This window comes from Orycteropus afer, unplaced genomic scaffold (assembly GCF_000298275.1).
Source record: "Orycteropus afer afer isolate SDZICR_OR568_19922 unplaced genomic scaffold, OryAfe1.0 scaffold00171, whole genome shotgun sequence".
In the NCBI taxonomy this organism is placed as follows: Eukaryota; Metazoa; Chordata; class Mammalia; order Tubulidentata; family Orycteropodidae; genus Orycteropus; species Orycteropus afer.
The window spans coordinates 5,330,295-5,347,768 of record NW_006921758.1 but is presented as its reverse complement, the minus strand read 5'-3'; the positions used below and the strand labels follow the sequence as shown (position 1 = coordinate 5,347,768).

At 36.0% G+C, this 17,474-nt stretch overlaps 1 protein-coding gene across 1 annotated transcript in view; it reads left to right on the top strand.

The window, feature by feature from the left end:
- PDE3A (phosphodiesterase 3A) overlaps positions 1–17,474 on the top strand; it is a 406,437-nt gene that overhangs the window by 382,205 nt on the left and 6,758 nt on the right. The window contains exons 10-15 of the mRNA XM_007946790.2: positions 3,393–3,504; positions 10,528–10,641; positions 10,981–11,180; positions 13,079–13,282; positions 13,973–14,128; positions 15,890–16,148. Of these exons, the coding sequence (XP_007944981.1) occupies positions 3,393–3,504; positions 10,528–10,641; positions 10,981–11,180; positions 13,079–13,282; positions 13,973–14,128; positions 15,890–16,148 (1,045 nt within the window). The remainder of the gene's footprint in view (positions 1–3,392; positions 3,505–10,527; positions 10,642–10,980; positions 11,181–13,078; positions 13,283–13,972; positions 14,129–15,889; positions 16,149–17,474) is intronic.

Genomic DNA, 17,474 nt, shown 5'->3' with positions numbered 1-17,474 from the left:
GATATAGTATATAAACTACTTATTATGGCTCTCATTTACTGTCCTCCTCTACTAGGCTGTCAGCTTCATAAAGGAACAGATATTTGTTTTGTTCACCTATATATGCCACATACATAGAAAATTGTCTGACAAATAGTAGACAATCAATATATGCTAAATGAATTAAATCCTTTTTTGGTGATATGTATGTGTATGTGGGAGCTCTGGTAGCATGGTGCCTAAGGCATTTGACTGCTAGCCAGAAGGCTGGAAGTTCAAATCCACCAGTCACTCCTCGGAAGGAAGGCTGGGCAATCTACTTCCATAGTGATACTGCCTTGGAAACCCAAGGAGGGGTCATTATGAGTCTGATCCTACTCGACGGCAGTGAGTTTTTTTGTTGTTGTTATTTGTTTTGGGATATGTATGCATGTATGTGTATATATCTGACTCTTAAGAGTGAATATATAATTGAGAGACTATTAGGACATTTGAATAAAAATTCAATAGCAAAAGATAAAAATTTAGCTATGAAGCAGTATAGTGAAGTTTGGAAGAAATATCTCAATAGAATTTTAAATAAAAAATAATGATAATAAAAAATATGAATAATTCTTTCTTAAAATATTCTGAACTATAACCAACACAGTGCTTTGTGACATGAAATAAGGCTATTTTAAAGGTGCTATGTTTCCTTCTGCTTGATTAATAGCAACATATTTCCTCTTTAATTTTTTCTATTTTTCCATCATTTTATTTTCTTATTCCATTGTTTGTATGTCAAATATGCCCATTACATCCAAAAAATATTCAACAGGACAGTCAGAATAATTGGAAAGAAAATGGGTATTTGGAGGAGGAAAGAAGAAAACAAGTGAAGGAAATAAGTCAAATATTGTTATTTACATTGGTTTAAAATTAATCTTTTCTCTATATACATCTTAGTTAAGCTAGCCCTTTCCTTTTCCCATAATTCTCTCCCCTTACCTGTAATGAAAGCACACATCTGTGTCCCTCGTCATCTGAAAAGCTTTTTGGACAAAATTAGTCCAAATTAAAGTTTTCTTTACCTGATTCTTTAGTGTTTATGGTGTGTACCATACAATTACAACTTTATTATATATCGTTCCCTAGTTGTCCATATGGTATATGATTTAGTGCTCCTTTATGCATGGGTATATTGCTAGGGTATATACTGTTGTATTGTCTTTTGGGTATATGTCCAGATTTCACCTTTAAAAATAGATTACAGCTCTCTCTTCTTCTCTTCTTCCCTTCTTCCTCTTTCTTTCTTCTTCTCTTCTTCCTCCTCTTCTTCTTCTGTCCTTCCTCAGTGCAGGCACCCTTTTGCCTCTTTAATAAAATCTCCTGTTGGGTACCCTGCTGTGTGGCGTGGTCGTTGAGTGCTGATGGAGCTCTAACATTGGTGTCAGAAGCGGGATTGCTGGTGCCCCCAATTCCTCATCAGAGGGTCCAGAACCCCCCATTCTTCTGGCACTCCGACCTGTCCCCCAGCACCCGTGACCATCTTCCCTGGTGCCTTCCCAGCAAACCACACCAGCAAATCATCACCTTCGCCCTGGCCTGGGTCCGCCAGATATCTACCCAAATTTTGTGACAGACAGCAAACCAAATGATCCTTCAAGCCAAAGACCTGGAAGAGATTCCCTTGCGCTCGTGAAGACCACCCTACTAATAAGATACCTTGGCCACCTAGGTTCCACTGTTTCCCTGTTCTTGCTTCCCTCCCCTAATCGTTGCAACCCAGCCTGTCTTACAGGTCCCAGAACACCAGATGCCATACATGTCCAGCCAACCCCTGGGAGTCGACACCTTTAGAAAGCCTCTTCTTCGGGGACTTCTACATACTACAAATCACCAACCAGGCAAAATAACACAGCATCTCTGAAGTTGAAGCAAAAGAAAACTGGTGTTAGTACTACAAGAGGCAAACTGCAGTGCATGTATAGACTGGAAGGCCCCACTTCCAAAGACGCCGTGCCCCTCCCCAGCAGGAAGCAGCTCCAGAAGATTGACCTTTGCCCCTTTTCCCACAAAAGCGGACCCTTCTTTCTTTCCTTTTAAAAAACCAAAGAGGGGGGAATGTTAGAGATATGCCATGCCATCTTGCGTGGCTCTTCCGGGTTCTTCTTCATTCCCTGCTGCCCCACCCAAGGTCATAAGTCAGTTAACGGAAGTCGAAACTGAGCTTCCTGCAAGGTGCGAATTTTAAAAAGGCAACATAGCCTCTGATAGGTTAAGACCTCTTCCCCCAGCTCTGATGTACAACCTCCTAACCCCAGGTCTATATAAGACCACCCTCTCCCCTGCTCTCTCTCTCTCTTCTTCTCTTCTTCCCTTCTTCCTCTTTCTTTCTTCTTCTCTTCTTCCTCTTCTCCTCTTCTTTCTCCTCTTCTTCTTCTGTCCTTCCTCAGTGCAGGCGCCCTTTCGCCTCTTTAATAAAATCTGTTGGGTTAAAAAAAAAATTAAATTAAATTAAAATAAAAATAGATTACAGGGAAGGGCAATGTACCAAATGTGAGTGATCAACACAGTGGCATTGAGGAAGAGGATGAAATAGAGAGGTACATGGCAGGTACAGACAACAAAGATGAGCCCTTTTACATGTATAGTACATTTTCAGTGATGGCAAGCATTGAGCTACAGGTGGACAGATGGGTAGACAGGTTGAACAATCAGGTATGTCTAGGACCAATAGGGTTAGCAAACAAAAAGATTTAAAATAATAATAATGATAATAATAATAATAATAGAAGCAAGGGAAAGAAGTGCAAAGGCAAGAAGGCTGCAAGGAAAGGGTAATCACAGGAAGGAAGTGGGAAATGGGAGGAGAGCTATTACATTATGGGGATTGCAATCAGTGTCACGAAACAAAATGTGTATGAACTGTTTAATGTAAACTGAATCTGCTTTGTAAAATTTCACCTAAATCACATTAAAATTTTTTTTTAAAAAAGCAGATTATAAACCCCTAGAGGTCAAGGACTACAAATGCTAAGCACATAGAGGTCCTCAATGCATACTTGATTTGTCATTTACAGTTAAGTGTGCTCTAAAAAAACAAATCAAATCCACTGCCACCAAGTTGATTCTAACTCATAGAAATCCCACAGAACAGAGTAGAACTGCCCCACAGTTCCAAGGTTTCCAAGACTGAAATCTATGGACACATGCTGCCTCATCTTCCTCCTGCAGTATACCTAGTGGGTTCAAACCATCAACCTTTTGGTTTCCAGCCCAATGCTTTAATCACTGCAGCACCAGAGCTCCTTAAGTGTGCTCTTCTGGGAGGAAATTAATATGGTTGACGACTGCACTCATTTCTCGTTTTTTTGCTATGTGTTACACACACTGAGGAATATTTGGTAAGGCTTGGTCTTTGTCTTTTACAGGTATCATACAGACTTTTTGAAGACATGGGCCTCTTTGAAGCTTTTAAAATTCCAATTAGGGAATTTATGAATTATTTTCATGCTTTGGAGGTTGGATACAGGGATATTCCTTGTAAGTATAAGTTGCTTGTGGCATGATATTTTTAAAATCTGTTAAATGTGCTGTGAGTAGTGGGATTCTGCATTGTGGTCTTATACACTGTAGACACTCAGTATACTCACAGGGTATATAGAGGTAAGGAGATATGGCCTACATTAGGATTCCAGCCCCTTAACTTACCAACTGTGTGACTCTGGGTCTTAACCTTTACATACCTCATTTCTTTACTCATAAAATATGATTGTAATATCTACCTCCTAATAGTTTTATGAAGATCAGATGAGGTGATATTTTTAAATGGATTGTAATAGTGCCTTGCATGTAATAGTGCCATTTAAGTGTTTGATTAAAAAAAAAAAGGATAATCAGATGTTAAATTTATTGCTTATTGTATATTCTGTCTCTGAATTTCATTGGATGAATGACTTTTGTTCTGGCATCTGAAAAGTTACCCAGCCAAGTAAATAAATATTGAAATGTTCTCAATATAAGGTAAACTCAGAGTAACAGAAATTAGGTGGTCTATTTTATGAATCAGTAAAGAAGAGTATCTATAAGTAATTATAGAAAAATAATTAGAAAGATTTAAAAGTAGGTAAATGTGAAGACCCCAGGAAAGGATACAAAGGTCCAATCCTTAGAGTATTGTGAGCATAAGTTTGCCATTTGGACTAGAAAAACTGGAACACAGAGATGTTGATTTTCACTATATAGTATTTTGGGTATTACAGAACACTTAAGTAGACTGTCCTACATGCTACAAAATATATGGCACTAGAGGAAATGCTCCTAAGTCAAACCAGAAAAATTGTAAAAAATGTGTTGAAATCATGTGGTACATCAAGAGAATAAATGGAAAGCATGAAAAATGGTCAAACATAGTACAGTCTTTGGAGCATGTTACTTTGGAGTACAAAGAAAAAGAGGGTCAAAAGGAGAATTAAACATTTTTTAAAAATTTAAATAATTTTAAATATATTCTGGATGAATGACTACATCTCTTAAATGTTTTAGTTAAATCTTTACCTTTTTCTATTATAATATTTAGTGTTAAGACCTTAATTTTTTTTTTCATTTAAAAAAAGAAAAGAGATTTTCCTTAATTTAAAAATGTTCTTAGACACTACAGCAAAATATTTATAGTCTCATTTCAAACTGAACATGTTTTAACTTTGAAGTTTTAAGTTGCTTTTATGTATGTTGGACTTTATAACCCTACCTCTTCGTGTAGTCTCAATAGCTGAAGTTAAAAATTATGTGGATGCAGATAAAGCAAAGGTATTCCCAGAAAGGAGTAGCACCTTAACCTAGTAATTCATTATTAACATGTTATTCTTCAAAATGCCATCCACATACTACATTGGAATGAAAATGCACAGCAGATGGTGTGTGATAAGAAAGGAAAATGAATAATTGATTCTATTAATGAGATGTGTTGGAGAATTTGGGACAATGCAGACAACATAGGACAGTTTGAATAGGAGGAAAAATGAGCTTAAGAGCCTTGTGCCCCCTGGGAAAGCCAGACTGATGAGGCCATGGAAGTTGGAAGAGAGATATGGAAAAGAGGTAGTTTGAAAAGACCTCAAGATAAGCCTTGCTTTCTTAATACCATTTTCCCAGGGCCCACCCTGGTTAGATGCCAATGATTGACATAAGTGTTAGTGATTTCTCAGATGTTAAGCAGTTACATAAATAAACTTTTATAGAAAGGAAGACACTGAAAACACTTAAGAAAAGCTAGTCACCAGACTGAATATCCAAAGTTGTATTATATTTCCAAATATATCTTAAGGATATAATCAACAATAGCCAAATTCTTTTAGTTTAAATTGATGCCTGACACTATAGATATAATATCTACTAACTTTTCTCCAAGTATTATGTCATTAAATCATAGGAAAAGGTGACCAGTATTTAAGTGTAAAAAAGAAGTCTCTAGATTCTAAATTTTATTATAATTTTATATCTTGTTACATTTTTCTATAAGTGAATAACTTTTTTCCTGCAACATTCACATTCCATATAAAAAGAATTGATGTAATGAAGCTACTTGTTCTATTAGCTATTCTAGACGCTTTCCATAAATGAGTTTATGTACATCTTTTGCAGTGAAGCTTTAGTTTGATGAACGTTTATAATATCTTGTATCTGCTGAGGTTCTAAATTTAGATTAATATAGATATTTATTTAAAATTTTGCATATCATTAGTTATAATTAGCATATACAAAATTTGTTGTATGTGTAGTTATTTAAACATTTACTCATAGAGAATTAGATTTCTAATAGCTTCATCTAAAAAAAATCCATAATTAATTAGAAAAAAAAGTCTAAAGATTAACCAAAGTGAACATGGAATTGGGTTAACTTTAATACAAAAATGAGCTAAGATATTAGAACTGATTTTTTTTCAGCATTCTGGTTACACCTTTAGAATATGAATTAAAATATATTAAAAACCAAACTCACTGCCATTGAGTCAATTCCAACTCATAGTGACCCCCTGTGGGTTTCTAAGGCAGTAAATCTTTACTGAAGTAGACTGCCCAGTCTCCCTTCCAGGAAATTGCTAGTGGGTTTGAACCTCCAACCTTCTGGTTAGCAGTCAAATGCCTTAGGAACTACGCCACCAGTGCTCCATATATGTACCATATATATGGAGGGAAGGTTGGGCAATCTACTTCCATAGTGATACCGCCTTGGAAAGCCAAGGAGAGGTCACTATGAGTCGGGTCTGACTCCACGGCACATAACAACAACAAGGCAGACACATGTCAGAAAAGAAAAAATTGAAATATTTTCCACTAAAATGAGCAATGGAAAACTGGTAAAACCTGCACCCTGTCAAAGGTGGAAAACTCAGCAAGACCCAGAAAACTGAAGCAGTCCCATTGAGTTCTGGCTCTCAAAAGTTTTACTGTATACTTATTTCATGGAGTCAGAGTGGGTAAGGCAATATAGGCAGTTCATTGATAGACATGTATTACACATTTATAATCAGTAAGTATTAGGTATGGTTAATACCCAACTGTTACCAGGAGATAAATTATGTTTGGTATTGTTTATAGTCCATTTCAATTGGCCATTTTGACTGTTGTTGTTGTTGTTATGTGCCGTCGAGTCAAACCTGACTCATAGCGACCCCTCCTTGGGTTTCCAAGGCAGTATCACTACGGAAGTAGGATTGCCCAACCTTCCTTCCGAGGAGTGGCTGGTGGGTTTGAACCGCCAGCCGTCTGGTTAGCAGGCAAGTGTCTTAGCCACTATGCTACCAGAGCTCCATTTTGACTAGAAAAGATAAATCACCAGATCACATTAATTGATGCATCCAAACTTATTTGTGAGGGTGCATTTTTCCTGTTTTTAAATACTTTCATCTCTAAAATGTGATACCTCTTCATACCTCTCACTCTTGGTATTCAAGTTTGAGAGATGAGGAAACTATCTCAGAAGTGCCTTTGATCATGTAGCTATTTAATGGCAGACATGAGAATTGTTTGGCTCAGCTTATGTTTAGCTCAGTTCAATGAAGCTATGTATGATGTTCATCAGTTTTAAAGCTACATAATCAGGTAATACAGTACAAGCTAGAAGGGGAGAAAGATTATAATATTGGCTACATTCCAAAGAAAAAAAGTTAAAATGTTGCTTCCCTCAGCCTATGATGCATTTCAGCATACACAGAATTTTGAATTGAAAATCTATAAATTTGGGTCAAGAAATCTATAAAATTTACATACAACTCCAACCCCCTCCATACCAGCTCACTTCAACTCTGTGCTTGAGGGATAAGGAGAAAGTTGAGAAAACAAGTGTATCAAGACAGAAGAGGGAGATGGGCAGACTCTGAGAAAGAGGTAGGGTGTGTGATGTGTTAGTGTGTGCATGTGTGTTTATGTGTTGTCAAGAGGGAGAGGGGATTGCCAGGTGGGCACGGGAATTGAAAAAGAACATTAGGTGTTTGTTTAACCTGCAGAGATGAAGGAAGAGAGATGATGATGATGAGAATAAAATAAGGAGACGTCTGATAGAGTTCTTTATCCCTCTCTGTTGCCCAACGTAGAGCGAGAAAAGGAATCTTTGCACATTTCTATGTATCATACAGAAGCCTGTTGATACTCTCCATTGACCTAGCTTGCTATTTCCTGGGTTCTTTTGCTCCTGGGTTGGGTCACCAGAGGGCTAATGAAAAAGGCAACAGAGATACCAGCACTGGGTACGATAGTTGCAAATGAAACCAAAACCCATTGCTGGTTGTTGTCAAGTCTACTCCAGTGCATGGCAACCCTATCAAAGTAGAATGGTCCCATAGAGTTTCCAAGGTTATGTAATCTTTATGAAAGAAGACTGCCTCATCTTTCTCTGCTGAGCTGCTGGTGAATTCAAACCACCAGCCTTTTGGTTATCAGCTTATTGCTTGAACCACTGTGCCACCACGCTCCTTTATTAAGTGAAGATTTATTTAATAAACATGTTATTGACTGTTTACAAGGCAGATTACTTTTCTTTCTCCATAAGTGATAGGTGATGATGTAATTCTTTTATATACACATACATACCTAGACATATATATTTAAACAGTTCGATTTGGTTGACTATTGTTTCATTTAGGACTTTTCAACCTATAATTATAAGCAAAAATAGTATTTTTTCCATATAATACCTTTGTCTAATTTTTAAAGCAAGATCATACTGTTGTTTTTGCTAGTTGCCATCACATCCATTCTGATTCATGGTGACGCCATGTGTGTAGAGTACAACTGCTCCATAGGGTTTTCAAAGTTATGACCTCTTGGAAGCAAATTGCCTGGCCTGTCTTCTGAAGCACTCTGGGTTGGTTCAAACACCAACCTTTTGGCTACTAGTAAAGTGCTTGACCAACACTAACCTTCTAAAAGGAGTTTGGAAGTTTTCCTTCTTTTCTGTTTTATGAACTAAATTATTTATAGGATGGTTTGTTCCTTCAAAGTTTGTGAAAAACACCAATAAAATCAAGTGGACCTTGGGGTGGGGGACAGGACAGGGAATAGAACAGCTCAGATCTCCAAGTTTGCCTGTATTTGTTGTTGTCTATTCCACACTCCAACCAAGCTCTGCCAATATCCTGATGCTGCCTCATCCACTCTTGTAATGCTGGACTCATGTTCAGGTTCCTCTAACCTGAATGGTAATGGTGATTACTTTCATGCTGTAATCTTCTTAGCTTGCAATGAGGGAAAAGAAAATAACTTGATGAAGAAGCTCTCCCCAGCAGTGGTACCCTCTGCCCAGGCTGCTACTTTCCTCCTATTCCTGGTCACCACTTCCTTTTGCCACCCCGGAGGTTTAGAATAGCTTTCCTTTTACTGCTCCAATCCTGTCCCTACAGATGCAGCGTTGATTTTGGAGAGACATGGCTATCTGTGCTGGTTCCTCATCTTGTTCTACAGCAGCAATTTATTTTATGTGAATAGTATTTATCATTAATTGAAAGCTTAGTACATGTCAGGTACTTTACAATATATTTCTTTCTGGGATCCTTACAATTGTGCTATATAAGATAAGTTCTAGTATTATCTCAACATTTTTACCATCAGGAAATGAAACTAACCAGTTCTGTCCCAAGTCTAGAAAATGCTAGCATACTCAACATAAAATGTAATTGTCTTGAAGTGCTTGAGATGTTATATACTCAGGAATAAATCCCAATGTTAATAAAATTGTTCTTTAAAGTACTATGTAATGTCAGTATTAATACGTAGCAAAGACACAGAGCCTATGAGGTCTTTTTCTTAAAGCCCTGCTGAGAAGATTTCTCAAGCTCACACTTGGGCTCCTAGACTGAATTCCTGTGTTTGACTAAGATTTAACTTGTCATCACTTAAAGACTGACTCCTGAGAGTTTCCAGAAATGTAAGAAAAGAGGCACCATCTACCCACCATCTATCCACCTGGATGTCACTAACTCCATAGATGTTGTAGCTTTCTTCCCTGATAAGAGCAAGAAACAAGTGCTTCTTCTGTTTTCCCATTAGCATTCTTCTTGTTCTCTTCTGTTTCTCACCTCCTAACTGTTGAGTATTATTCAGAGAACTGATCAATTATATTAGAGAAGGAAACTCTGCCATGATTAGTTAGTTGAATAACACGTGTAACGTTAGTACATTTAGGATAAAGCATGCCACTCAATAAAGTGTTTGTAGAAGGAGGCAGAAAAACCTGGAAGAATTGTACCAGAAAAAACAGGTGAGCTAAGAGCACACTGGAAGTTTAGGCATGGTTCAATAGAAGCTGAGCCGTACCTTTAGATGAGATTTCCTCCTTGTTATAATGACAGTATAACTGGAAAATGTGTCAATTTCCACAGTCTTTACTCTTCTAAATGGCTAAACTTCCAACATTATTATTCAAAGAGGACTTTGTTTTCTGTTTAGGTACTTCCTAGAACTATATTCCAACATTAGAATTTCCAGATCAGAGAACATAATGTATTTTGATTTTGAATTTTGCTTGATGGGTTTAATCAACATATAAAAGACATATTATTCATTTTTATTTCAGTGTTTTGATATGATGAATAGTACTATATTCCAGCCATAGATTATATTTGGGTGCTATTTATCAGAGGTGGAATTTTAGATAGTATGGGCCATTGGTCTCACTTAGTGAAAGTATGTCATAGGTCTTTCTTTTATTCTGTTTCTGTACATGGTCTTCTACAGGAGCATGGAAATAAGTACAAGAGCAAACATTACAATTGTTTCACATAGTGAGTTTCCTATGTGCATAAGTATCTAGTGGACTCTGGACACAGATTTTCCACTTCAGGCATCTGCATGCATAATGAATGTTGTGAGTGTTTTTTTTTTCCCCCCGTTGTTGCTGTGGATATCATACCATTATGGAAGAGTAATCAGAATATTGGTCATAAAAGTTTGGCTGGCTTTGACTGGGGTATTAACATGCTGGGACTAAACTGTTCATCCAGTAGGTGGCACTCTTAGTCCTTGGACCCCAAAGTTCACCTTTTAATGACTTCTTTGCATTGCTTACAGATCATAACAGAATCCATGCCACTGATGTCTTACATGCTGTTTGGTTTCTTACTACACAACCTATTCCAGGACTCTCAACTGTAATTAATGATCACGGGTCAGCAAGTGATTCAGGTATTCCATAAAGTATATTTGTTGTTGTTGTTGTTGTTTGCCGTCAAGTCGGCCCCGACTCATAGCGACCCCTCCTTGGGTTTCCAAGGCAGTATCACTACGGAAGTAGGATTGCCCCCTTCCTTCCGAGGAGTGGCTGGTGGGTTTGAACCGCCAGACTTCTGGTGAGCAGTCAAGTGCCTTAGGCACTGTATTCCCTTGTAAAAGACAGAAGCAAAAAAGTTTTGGGGTCTATACTTTCCCTATTGTCTTGTTTTTGTTTTTTAAAGAACATCAAAGCAAATTATATCAATTTAATATTTTTAAAATTTTTCTATTGCTTCCATTTTCTCTTCTCAGATTCTGATAGCGGATTTACACATGGACATATGGGATATGTATTCTCAAAGATGTATAATGTATCAGATGATAAATATGGATGTCTGTCTGGGAACATCCCTGCCTTAGAATTGATGGCACTATATGTGGCAGCAGCCATGCATGATTACGATCACCCAGGAAGGACTAATGCCTTTCTGGTTGCAACTAGTGCTCCTCAGGTAAAATCTTTAGGTTTTGATTAAATAATAATAATAATGATTCAATTGGCCTTTCTCCAAAGAAAATCAATTTTAAAAATTTGACTTCCAATAAGCACAAAATAAGTATAAGTCAAACTATATCTTCCCAAACCAAACCAAACTCATTGCCATTAACTCAATTCTGATTCATAGCGACCCCCATTGGGTTTCCAAGGCACTAAATCTTTTTGGAAATAGATTGCTCCATCTTCCTTCTCTGGAGCAGCTGGTGGGTTTGAACCACCAGCCTTCTGATTAGCAGTGCCAAATGCCTTGGGCACTGTGCCACCAGAGCTCCTTATAGATACAATTCTTAGAGGCCATACTAATTCCAAAAATATGTCATAGTTTATTACAAGATATTACGGGCAGGTATGCAACTTTCTTTATCACCGATGAGGGTTCCTTCTCAATTTTCTTCTTAGGAAAAAAACTGCTTGAATGCTTGAATTAGTGTTAATAAACTTCCTTAAGAAAGAAAGTCTAACCTACATGAAGTCCCTTTCTGAAAAAATTAGAGAACCAAATATTTATTGCACTTCTAAGAATATGTCTTCTTTGTATATGAATCCCATTCCTTTAAAGTATATTTGTTTTAAGTATGATTCTTATAGCTATTCTATTGGTTAATGAAAATTAAAGATCAATTTATTTCACTTATTTGAGAGAATTTTTTTACCTGAAGATAGATTCAAAAACAGTGAATAACTTTCAAGAAATTCATTTTGATGTATATTCAATCTAAATAAAAAATAAATCACTAAATATCTAGGCATCCATAGCTGTCTGATCAAACTCAACTTCCTCTTGATTTAGTTATTTGGACCCATGTTAATAACTGTCCCAAGATGCTGGATCTTCTTTCTTTCAAAGGCAAATCTATTACCATATTAACTTTTTTTTTTTCCTTGTTTGCCTTTTGTCTTTTGTCCCACTCCCATCTTTCTCTATAGTCTAGAATATTTCTCTAATCTCTATACTATAAAAATTGTCCTGATATATTTTAAATGCCAACCAACTTTACCTTCTTTCATTCTGTCCTTCACACACCAGAATTATTTTCACTAAAGATAGCCGGGCAAATTCTTTGGCCAGAACCGTTTGCCAATCTGATTTTCCACTACCCCTGTGCATTTTTATCATACCAATATGAATTTCCATGTGCTTTATCTTTCCTTTTAGTTCTAACTCACTTGTTTTCCTTCTACAGCCTGTCTTCCACACTAATATTCAAGCTTCCTGTAGCCAATTTCCTCTTCCTCTGCAGCATCCCTGAGATACTTACTATATATTCTCAATTACTAGAAAGAGGGTAACATTGTTTATGGATGATTTTAATTGTGGGCTTCTCAGGGAGTCTGTTCATCCTATTAATTATATATGTTTAATTAAGGTAATTCTTATGCCCAAAGTAGAATGTAACTGAGTTATCTCCTAGGGATGTTTTGAGGGATGTAAGTATATTTATATGTGTATATTTTATTGCTTAAGTTCCTTGCCCTACAAAGAAATCTGAAAAAGCTAACTCTTTTAAGAGAAGCTAATAGTCCTCAGAAGAGTTTAGAATAAAGTTTCAAGGAAAGAAAATTATTTTACAATAAAGGAAATTAAACTAAAAGAAAAACGACTTTCTTTTAGTCATTTGTATAGCAATAAGTAAGACTTAAATAGCCAGGATCCACAGATTACAATTGTGAGTTTCATAATAAAGAGTGATTTCAAAAACATTGCAAATGCTCGTGTGTATATATATATATATATATATATATATACATATATATATATATATATATATATATGTGTAAAATACATACATATATATATGTATGTATTTTAACTTTAAAAGTTGAACTCTTCTCTCTTGCTTATTTACCTAGGCAGTGCTATATAATGATCGTTCAGTGTTGGAGAATCATCATGCAGCTGCCGCATGGAATCTTTTCATGTCCCGGACAGAGTATAACTTCCTAGTTAACCTTGACCATGTGGAATTTAAGCATTTCCGTTTCCTTGTCATTGAAGCAATTTTGGCCACTGACCTGAAGAAACACTTTGACTTTGTAGCCAAATTTAATGCCAAGGTAATTAGACATGTACCAGTCTTCATTTTATGACCACATTGAAAGAAGTCACAAAACTAAAGCCTTGAACTGAACTCATTGTTAGTGACTCTTATGTGTCAAATGTGAAAATGCAATGTTTAGTCAGAAGCAAATATAAAGGCCTTGGTCCCAACCTGGAAACCTTAGAAGCTGAAGTGTTATATGTGTATTTTATACTTTGTACTGTAGAGGAATAATAAAATTCTAATTCTAGTTGTGCTTTTTCCATTTGCTTTAATTTTCTCTCTACTCTATGATCTAGTAACATAAATTTCTGGCAGAAAGAAAAGTAGAAAAACCGGGGGAAAAAAAACCCTCATATATTATACATAAATGCCCAAAATCTTAATTCAAGAAAATATCATTTATAGCTGTGGAACTTTAATGGTAATTGGTAACATATGCTAATTTTGATAGGATTTATTGAAAAATTCTATAATTAGTAATTGAGTATTTTATTTATCATTCATTATTTTCCTTTTGAATGAACGATTTTCCTGTTAATATATGCAAACCATTAGCATTATTTCAAATAGCTAAGAAGTTCCTCGATACTTGGTATTCTGATCTCCACATGGTAGGGAGACAATGAATATTTTCTTGTTTTTGCTCCTGTAAGCATTTTCTTTCATTGAGGCCAAACACATTTTAACTTTATCTTTAAAACAGGTAAATGATGATGTTGGAATAGATTGGACCAATGAAAATGATCGTCTACTGGTTTGTCAAATGTGTATAAAGTTGGCTGATATCAATGGACCAGCTAAATGTAAGGAACTCCATCTTCAGTGGACAGAGGGTATTGTCAATGAATTTTATGAACAGGTAACTGAACTGTTTAAACTCTCTTCATTTTCTTTTCTGATAAAATTAATAACAGCAATAAATGGTAGGCCAAAAAGGCATTTTATTTGACATGATAATATGAGAATCAGGAAATGATGAAAAAAACCTATTACAAAAGCATAATCATGTATAATCTTCCCTATATTACCCTACACTGATCAGATGATACTTGAAAGTTTGTGTTCAGTAGTATGAATACCCTCTTAAGAAGGATGTGGAGGTAACAGAACATGTGCAAGGAAAGGGATCAATGATGTAAAAGAATATGAAAGAAGTGAAGATATTCATGCAGGAGGAAGATAGAGGTGATGTAGTAACTATCTTCCTGGATTTAAAGGACAGACATACAAATTTAGGATTAGGTTTATCATAGCATTGTTGTGGAGATTAAAAAAAGAGAAATTATGTAAATTACTTATTACCACAAAAAAAAGAAACCTCACAGCCATTGAGATGACTCCAACTCATAGCAACCCTCATTGGGTATCCAAGGCTGTAAATCTTTACAGAAGTGGACCACATTATCTTTCTTCTGTGAAATAGCTGATGGGTTTGAACCACTGACCTTTTCGTTAGCACCCAAATGCCTTAACCAGTACACCACCAGAGCTCATTAAAAGTACTTAATAAAGGTTCTAATTTATAAGAAACATTATTTCTCTCTCTACTTCTCTAAAAATGGTTATGAATATGAGAACCCTAAAGAAGTTATAGAGAGATACATTTAAGGTAAAAGTCAGAAATAAATGTATATTACTAAAGGCATCTGAATATAAGTTGAAGTACTTTAAGTACTTTATAAAGTAATAAACTACCTGTCACTGGACATATTTAAGCAGATCAGAGAGCACTTTTATGGATACTAAGGTGAGATTCCTGTATAGAAAAAAGGACTTGTGCTTTTTAAAAATAATGTGTTCTTTCCTAGGAATTGAAATAATTTATAATAATATGTGAAATCTCTGATATCAAATGAAATATTGAAATAAATTATAAGCAAAATATATGCATAATCCCACTACCTAAGCATCACCATTGTTGGTATACCTTCATTAATATTGCTAGATAACTTCTGGTTTACAGTCTGTTAATTTTTTCAGAAATATTTGTAGCCACTCAAAATGATACAATAATTATGCAATAATACTATTAAACATATAGATAAAAAAGAAATATCAGAAAGCATGTAATCCCAGAAGATATAAGTCAATCAAAATCTGAGCTAAAGTGGCAATATTAATTGAGAAATAAATTATTTTAAACTTTCTGAAAGTCAGATAAAAAACTGATAGACTAAATATCTGTTTGATTAAAAATAACTCTTTTTTTGTAGCAGAGAAAAAAAAATTCCCAGCATTACATTTTATGATGCATTTATATTCTAACATGAGGGATACTGACTAGTGCGATAAGAAATATCATTAACTGACCCATTAAGAACCACTTCTTATATTTCATCTTGATAAAAAGACAAAACATTAAGGTCACCAGAATGGTAAATGACAATAAAGCATTTCTTTAGGAATCTTAATGATTTGGGGTAGAATCCTTTAACAGTCAAGTAAAGAGCCAGTTTGCACACGAGTGTTTGGATTCTTTTGTACCTACTTACTTAAGATGCCAGTTCAATACTTATTTTACTTGCATTTTAAACTTTTCATGTCTATTTAACATGTCTACCATAGTCTACTAGTTAACAGTGTCTACCATTAACTAGTTATGCTGAATTTCTGTTTCTAGGGTGATGAAGAGGCCAGTCTTGGACTACCAATAAGCCCCTTTATGGACCGTTCTGCTCCTCAGCTGGCCAATCTTCAGGAATCCTTCATCTCTCACATTGTGGGTCCTCTGTGCAACTCCTATGACTCAGCAGGACTAATGCCAGGGAAATGGGTGGAAGACAGTGATGAGTCAGGAGATACTGATGACCCAGAAGAAGAGGAAGAAGAAGAGGAAGCACCAACTGCAAAGGAAACCTGTGAAAATAATGAACCTCCAAGTAAGTTATAAAACTGGTTCCTAATGTGCTTTCTAGGTTGGTCTTCTTATTCAAGTTTAGATGAATGCTGTGCTTTAAATCATTACATATTTTGAGCCCAGATATTATCTACTGGGTTTGGTTCTGGGTACAATTTTCCCCAGCATCATAATAATAGAAATTACATACTCTGGAATCTTAGTAATATTATGCATCATACAAGGATATGTTCTCTGTCATGAAGTGGAAAAAAAAATAGTTGTAGCCTATTCATCATAGTATCTTAATGATTTGAGATGAAATGAATTATTGTTATCATGTAGATCAACCGAAGGCTGTTATTGGGAAAGTCCATATGAAAAGGTAAGAGGTAGTATTTATTTTTTTCATTCGGTAAATATTTATTGAGCACTTGCTGTATGCCAGGCATTCTTCCAGGTACTGAAGATAGATTTGTAAACAAAACAGGAAAAAAAAATCCTTAGACTTACATTCAAGTGAAATCAGTAGACACTAAATGAGACAAATATATATATGTATATATTTGTCTCATTTAGTGTCTACTGATTTCACTTGAATATATAGGAGCTCTGCTAGCATAGTGGCTAAAGCACTTGACTGCTAACCAGAAGGCTGGCGGTTGAAACCCACCAGCCACTCCTCGGAAGGAAGGTTGGGCAATCCTACTTCCGTAGTGATACTGCCTCGGAAACCCAAGGAAGGGTCGCTATGAGTCAGGGCCAACTCGACGGCACATAACAACAACAACAGCAACAATATACACACCACACACACACACATATACATACAATATATACTTCTTACTTTATAAAGTATATTCAACCTATATATACATATATATATGTAAATATATATTGAAAAATTATATACATATTTTAATGTATGTTTTCGCTTACTGCCATCATGTCAATTCTGAGTCATAGCAACCATTATAGGATAGAGTAGAACGGCCCCATAGGTTTTGCAAGGTTGTGAAGCTTTGCGGAAACAGACTGCCTCATCTTTCACCTGTGGAGCAGCTGGTGGGTTCAAACTGCTGATCTTTTGGTTAGCAGCCAAGTACTTTAACTGCCATGCCACCTGGCTCCTTTGGTAGTATGTTTGGTACTGATAAATGCTAGAGTTTAAAAAGATGAAGGAGCAGGATATGAAGCACTACATGTTGTTGTTGTTGTTATGTGCCGTCGAGTCAGCCCCAACTCATAGCGACCCCTCCTTGGGCTTCCGAGGTAGTATCACTACAGAAGTAGATTGCCCCATCTTCCTTCCGAGGAGTAGCTGGTGGGTTTGAACCGCCAGCCTTCTGGTTAGCAGTCAAGTGCCTTA